The sequence below is a fragment of the Ceratotherium simum genome, chromosome 7, assembly GCF_057802395.1.
Source record: "Ceratotherium simum simum isolate JZ-2026a chromosome 7, ASM5780239v1, whole genome shotgun sequence".
NCBI classification, from domain to species: domain Eukaryota; kingdom Metazoa; phylum Chordata; class Mammalia; order Perissodactyla; family Rhinocerotidae; genus Ceratotherium; species Ceratotherium simum.
In genome coordinates, this window is record NC_141906.1 from 23782215 (window position 1) to 23789673 (window position 7459).

Below are 7459 nucleotides of genomic sequence, written 5' to 3' on the forward strand. Positions count from 1 at the left end.
TGAAATTGGGTTAACGATACATCAACAAAATAAGAATTTAAACAAAGAAATAGAAATGTTGGAAAAAAACACCAAACAAAGCTTTTCTTCTCTTCCCTTCCTTTTTTCTTCCTTTTCTGTTTGGCGAGGAGAATAGAAAGTCACACAATGAATCTGACAGGTTTTACTTTAACTTCGTCATCACAAACCCCCAAGAGACATTCAACAATATCTGTGATTGGAATAATCACTCACTCAGAAATTATAAATACACTGTAGAGGAAGGAAGGAGTCAGATTATGTATGACCTAGACTTAATTAATTAGGTAAGAATGTGTTGATTCTACTACATTCCAGACACTGTGTGAGACACCATATTGATGAGGAACAAAATCAACATGGATCTAACGCTCATGAAGCTAACAGTCCAGTTCATGTGTAGTCTGGAGTAGTCCAAATTATGAAAACTGGCTTTATTTATGAATAATAGGAAGCTCTTCATACTATAATGTAATGTAATTACTATAATGGAATCTTGATGAGAGAAGGGACCTTGACTATTTCATTCACCTTTTTATCCCTGTGACTAATCTAGTGCTGGACATATAGTTGATAAAAAAATAAGTATTTATTGAATAACTGATATTTACATAGGGTAAATTAGCTGCCCAAATCATGCAGATATCAAAAAAAAGCAGAGTTGAATTCACGATAATATAAAAAGCAGGAAGTATTAGAGTTTTGTTAAGAAATTCTGGAATGGTTCCATATAATGTTTCAGGGTGTTGAAAGTGGTATAAAGTTATATTTAAAAGGATGTTCTGTTTAGTCAAGCAGATAGATATAGATTTGAATTTCAAGTCAGTTTCAAATCTTTTCCCTCACATCTCAACTACTGGCACCCAGTAGCACCTTAACATAAGGTAAGATGAAGGTTCCAGCTCATCAGCCGCTGAGTCTCAGCATTCCAAACTACTACTGTTCCCAACTGACATGGAGAAGGGGGTGGGACTGTAAGAGGAATTGACTACAGATCATAAAACCATCTCGATTTTTTTGTCAGAACCAAGGAAGCAGTTCCAGTTCTGGTTACTGGATGCAGGCAACTGACTCCTTAAGTGGGACCCAATCTGTCATATTGGTGAGTTCCAGGGCTAAGGGAGGGGAGAAACGCTTTGTTCGATCCATAGCAGCTGCACTGCCAGAAGACTCAGACCAGGAGATCTTCTCCTCTTCTTATATTGGCTCCTGTGTTAAAAGAAGGAAAAGGTCATGAGTGGTCGTACTGGATGCATGAATGTTCAGAAACCCTAGGTTCCTCCTGGAAGAGAATGATCTTCTATAGTCTCAACAATCCCACATCATTGAATGCAAGGGATCCCATGTTTTCTATGGCTGGGAACTTTATGCAAGTATATGATTAAAATCCATCTTGCTTGCCCAGAAAAGCAGTGTAGGGATTCCAGAGAGTGAAACGATGATTCTGGGACAAGGACAGCATTTGAAGTTTAATATGACACTGGGCACCCAGGGGCATCCAGAGCCATGAGGCACAGGGAGAGAGCTGGTGAGGAAATTTGGTTATTGTCTTCCCCCAACGTGTTCCAGCAGACTAGGCTTAACAAAAGAGGAAGTCTCCTCTGATTTTATTATACAGGATTCATATTCAACAAAAACAGATTTCTGTGATTTTCTCCTAGTAGTCCTAGTTTTTATCTCTTCCTTTTGAAAGTCGGTCATATATTTGGAAGGCATCACTTAGGTAAAATAGCTTCACTTTCCTAAATTGTTCCTCATTATGTGTTTTTAAGACCCTTTTTATCCTGGACACCTTCTTCTAGGTGGTATAGCTTCAAAGATGTTCCTTTAATCAAGGTGCACTGAAATGGACACAATATTCTAAGCATGGTTGAACCAGAGAAAAGCAGAATAGAAGAGGCATCACTTTCCTTCTAATCACTGTTATTTCTTCTGGTAGAATAAGTTTCTAATAGTTCTTATTACCTGAATATATCAAAACTTTGACTCACATTCATGTCTATACTTCCACCTGACCATTTTTCACTGCACCTATTGCTTTTTATACTCTCCTTTCTTTTCCTTTATATGGAGTACACTCTTCTTAGTGAAACCCAGGTAGCAGAAGGATAAGCTAAATTAGAATAGTTCTTTACAATGAGAGAAAGGAATGAGAACGTGGATGGAGCAGAAACTGGGATTTGTGTAGCATGATCATGGATAGTGACTACACATAAGGCACGAGAAAAAGAACAAAGAGCCAAGAAAGGGGTGTCTCAGGGATGGCAGAATAAGATAGGAAAAGAGAATGAGTAGAGACTGAGAAATAAGAAGAACAATGAACTATACCCTATGTGCTGATGATTTCCAATTCCGTACTTTTAACTCCAAACTTTCAAGTGAATTCAAACTCTTTTCTCCAACAGTTCATAGTCATGTATATTTTGATAGCTTACAGACTCTATAGACTCAACATATCAAAATTGGATTCATCATTTCTGCCTCTACACATACACCAAGTATTTTCAAAGCCTGTTGTCTATCTGGTGAAATTTAGTCATTTAATCCAGAAGAGACAATACAATTTTAGATTTCCTACCCTCTCTTCTTCTGTAGAACTACTTAGTCTAATCTCTGTATGACATTATATTTATACCTCTAAAAGACATCCCTTTTCTACATCCTCAGAGCCATTCCAGAGCCATTTATTTACAGATCAACCACTTCTCAACTGGACTATTGAAGCCAACAGTCTCTTGTCTACTTTTAGATGTCCTTTGCCTCTCCTGGTTCCTTAATTTTGGGTGTGAAAGAAAGAGGAATAAGAGAGAGAGATTCAGTATCTTTGTCCAAAACTGAATTTATAGTCTTTACACCAAATGGGGTTGTGGGATAAATATAGAAATTTATCAAGGTATGAGATGCTTGAGCATTTTGAATATCCACAGAAGGATCTAGGGAGGGAGAGTTTGAATATATAGTAAATGGAATGGATAGTTAGTAGGTTCATGTTCCTAAGAAGATCAGAGTGAATAGATTCCAAATCAGAGATGGAGGGATTGGAATAAGGAGGAGAGATAGAGCCTCGAGTCTACTAGATCCAAAGAGGAGAGCAAGGGTGTAGGTGTTGACAGGTTTATGAGTCTATCATGGGAACCTGAGAAACTCGCATCTGATAGCCTCTGCTGTCTTGGTGAAGCAGCTGCAGAGGTCATCTTCTGAGAGGGGAGAGGAATGAACATTTGAAAAAATATAGAAAATTTGAAATATTGCTTACAGTGGGTTGACCAAAGGTTATTATAATGGACATGCCTATTAAGTGTTCATTTGAGGTTGGTGGTCATAAATGTCATTGAAAACAGCCTGCCTTCGAGCATAACTTTCTATAGGAATATTGACCTTCACTTGTGCGGGCTTGAATTAAGTATATCCAGGATGAGTTGTACTAGAGGGACAATAAGTCAGAATGATCGGGGAGTTTGAGGGACTCTCTTTATATTTAATCAATGTTTACTTTTATTTTCTTCTACTTTATCTGAGGATTGGGAGTATACCATACATTTTTCTAAATCAAATTTACTTTGATGTATGTAAAAAAAGTGAGGAAAAACTAATTTTTACCACTATCTCACAAATTATGTCAGCAATACTCACTGAAAAGAAATACAGTTAGATATGATTTTATGATATCTTTATTAATTCTAGATTATTCTAAACTAGTGAGCATTTCTGGCCTATAGGATCTAAAATTAGTCAATTTTCTTTGTTAGTCACTTGGAAAAAATTTTGTAGCTTTACAGCATGTTTTAATGAGATAATTCTCATTATTTTCCTTCTAAAACTTGTGGCTAGTCTGTCTTATTTGTTTTTCCAAATTAACATTAGAAATAATTTGCCAAGCCCATTCATATTTATCTTCACTGAACTTTGCCTTCATTTGGAATTGTTTTTCTATATCTTATCAGTTTTCTGAAGGAATAAGAGTTAGCAAATATTTTGACAGCTTTGTTTTCTATTGACCTAATTCCTGTGTCTTACTGTAAATAAACCCAGGTGAAATCTCCTCAGTTTAGGATTTATCTCATGACACTACCCAGCAACTACTCCATTGCTCCAGTCTCCGAATTCCTCCTCATCTGCTTCCCTAACTACCAGACTTGGCAGCACTGGCTGTCCCTGCCTCTCAGCCTCCTCTTTCTCCTGGCCATAGGAGCCAATACCACCCTTCTGATCACCATCTGGCTGGAGACTTCTCTGCATGAGCCCATGTACTACCTGCTCAGCCTCCTTTCTCTGCTGGACATCGTGCTCTGCCTCACTGTCATCCCCAAGGTCCTGGCCATCTTCTGGTTTGACTTCAGGTCCATTAGCTTCTCTGCCTGCTTCCTCCAGATGTTCATCATGAACAGTTTCCTCCCCATGGAGTCCTGTACATTCATGGTCATGGCCTATGACCGTTATGTGGCCATTTGCCACCCACTACAGTACCCATCCATCATCACTAACCAATTTGTGGCCAAGGCTAGTGCTTTCATCGTGGCTCGGAATGCTTTGTTGCTTTCCCCTGTACCCATTCTCTCTGCCCAGCTTCATTATTGTGGGAAAAATGTCATTGAGAACTGCATCTGTGCCAACCTGTCTGTTTCTAGGCTCTCCTGTGACAATTTCAGCGTTAACAGAATCTACCAGTTTGTGGCTGGTTGGACCTTACTGGGCTCAGATTTCATCCTCATTTTCCTGTCCTACACCTTCATTCTAAGAGCTGTGCTTAGATTCAAAGCTGAGGGGGCTGCAGTGAAAGCCCTGAGCACGTGTGGCTCCCACTTCATCCTCATCGTCTTCTTCAGCACCATCCTGCTGGTTGTGGTGTTGACCAATGTGTCCAGAAAGAGGGTCCCCATGGACATCCTGATCCTGCTCAATGTCCTTCATCACCTCATACCCCCTGCCTTGAATCCTCTTATATATGGTTTTCGAACCAAAGAGTTAAAGCAGGGGTTTCAGAAGTTGTTGCAGAGAGAGTTTTAAATACACGGAAGGGACTCTCAATAGAAACATCTATTACCGTTTTCTCTGTTTCTATTTCAGGATTTGCGACTCCAGACAGTAAAATAATGGTTGGATAGTGAATATTTCCTACCCACTTTCTGTCCCTTCAGTACCAGGAATTACTGTGGATCTCTTAGTACCTGACCAAAGTTCATTGCCTAGTTCAGGTAACTAACATTCCTGGGTACCTAATTTTGTATATAGACATTTATATATTTAAATCCTCTCACTTTCATAACAGTTCTGTATGGCAGGGATTATTGTTCTACTTTATACAATAGAAAACAAAAATTTATGGATAAATATTGACAAAGGTCACATCTAGTGAGTGGTGGGGCATCAATTCAAGCACTGGTCTATCTGACTCTAGAGCCTTTCCATGACATAGCACTCCTACCTCGGGTGTGAATGAAACTCTAGCTCTGCTCTTCAGGCCATGATCTCTGTGTCATTTTTGTGAACCTGCTGCTGCCAATAGGCATCTTCTCTCTATAACTTTTCCCTTCAGAGTCAGGAAGAAATAAGCAGAGGCACAGAACTCTGAGAGGTCACCGTCTTTTTATGATCATGACTGTTCAAGCTTCTGTTACAGAAGGATAGTATTCACAATAGTACGAGCCTATGCCCAGCAGAAACCTCACCCACCTTTCAACTCTTTATGGAAAAGCCAGGACTCTGAGGACCCAAGTGGATGTAGAGGTGAGGAATGAGAAGACTAGCAATGTGGAAAGTGGTAAAACTGACTGGGGTGGTATAGATGACAGCCTGTTTACTCAAAACCATGCTCCATATGGTCTGGTGCTGCACCAAAGAGCCTCAAATGAGAGGAGTATAAGCACGGCAAATGGTTAAACTTCTGGATGCAACAATCTGAAAATGGGTGAGGAAGCATAGTATATTATTGCAGTTGGTAAGCAGTGATGTCGTAATTTACATAAGTAGTAGGGAATTTAGGGTTCAGGCTCATCCAATAAACTTACCCAAAGGTCAGACACAATTCTTATTTGCAAAATTCCATAGGATAAAAGCAAGGGCCTGGTGAGTAGGTTTCAAAATTCCTAAAGGCATTTGAAATGTATAGAGTACTAATCCCTTGTTTTAAACAAATATAAACTCTTTGTTTTTGAAATTTCTCTTGGTAAATTGCAAACATTGGATGAAAAGTTATATATTATATGGCGTTAGAGTATCCAAGAACTTGGCGAAGGTGGAGGCTGGGAGCTGCTTGATTCCTTTAATTGCAAAGGGCATGAAAAAGTGGTTAGAAAGTATTTTAGAGGATTTTCTTTAAAGAATGAGCAGAACTTGATTATCAGTTTGATGTGTGAGAGGAAGAGAAAGATGACTACATTTTCATGCTGACACTTCTGTGGGTTTTGTCACCTCCAGTCTTTGGTTATTCAAAGAATATTGGCAGAATATTAGCTCTTCTTGTGGGTGAAGACAGAGATTAGTTTCCCCAGAGCTGAGCATAATTAACCTGGAGGCCTGGTCATGCATCTATCCTTGCTTAACCCTGTGGAAAAAAGATTCATAGTTACATGGTCTTCCCTGAGACACTCGTATTAGTATTGAGTACACATCCTATTGTCTCCACACAGAGGAAGAAATCTTTGATAGACTCTTCACTTAAAAATAAATCTAAGTGCCATTCTTAATCTTGAAGGTCCTGAATTAGTCACATCTCACTTAGTTTCCCATTTCTGTATACCACTGCCCTTCCTCCAGTCCTAAAATCTATTTTCTTCAAATTCCTTAGATACATTTTGGAGTCCACAAACCACTCTGAACTCAGGTTCCCCCAGAGGTGTATTCTCTTTTATTGTGGTACATAGTTCTCCTAAGATACTAGGACTTCAGCTGTAAAACAGATCTCTCCTGACTATGGGGAGGGTAAGAGACTTATGCAGTAACAAATCCAACCCTGAGCCCAGGGAGGAGTCAATTGGATGGAGAAGTTGGATGGTGCTTTCATCTGCTTATCCAGCATGATTTTACATACTCTAGAGGGACTATAGCTTGTCAAGATGGAGCAACAAGGACTAAATTCATCTTCTCATTTGAAACAACAAAAAACTGGACAAAATATATAAAACAATGGTTCTGAAGTCATAGAACATCAAACAACGGAGGACAATGATCTCTGAGAGACAGGAAACAAATGAGGTGAGTCCTGTTTACTGGGGAAAGCTTGTGCCAACTTATTGGAGGGAGATTCCAGTCTATGTTGAAGGGAGAGTGAACTTAGATGTAGCCTGACAGTCTTTCTGTGTTGAAGAGAAGGACATGGGAGTCATGGAAGTCTAAGGTAGCTAGAGTTCACAGGGTAGAGTATTGGAGAAGAGAGAACTGCATAGAAAGATAATTCCAAAGATCTACAGAGGACTCTCTTGAGTATTCAGCAGAATACTGA

At 39.3% G+C, this 7459-nt stretch overlaps 1 protein-coding gene across 1 annotated transcript; it reads left to right on the top strand.

The window, feature by feature from the left end:
* The first annotated feature begins 4080 nt into the window (after positions 1–4080).
* LOC101388619 (olfactory receptor 56A1-like) lies at positions 4081–5025 on the top strand. Its single transcript, XM_004418627.1, has one exon. The coding sequence runs from the start codon at positions 4081–4083 to the stop codon at positions 5023–5025; it is 945 nt and encodes a 314-aa protein (XP_004418684.1).
* The last annotated feature ends 2434 nt before the right edge of the window (positions 5026–7459 follow it).

Excerpts from the sequence above, each read along its gene's own strand:
- LOC101388619 (XM_004418627.1), top strand. The coding sequence starts at position 4,081 with ATGACACTACCCAGCAACTACTCCATTGCTCCAGTCTCCGAATTCCTC.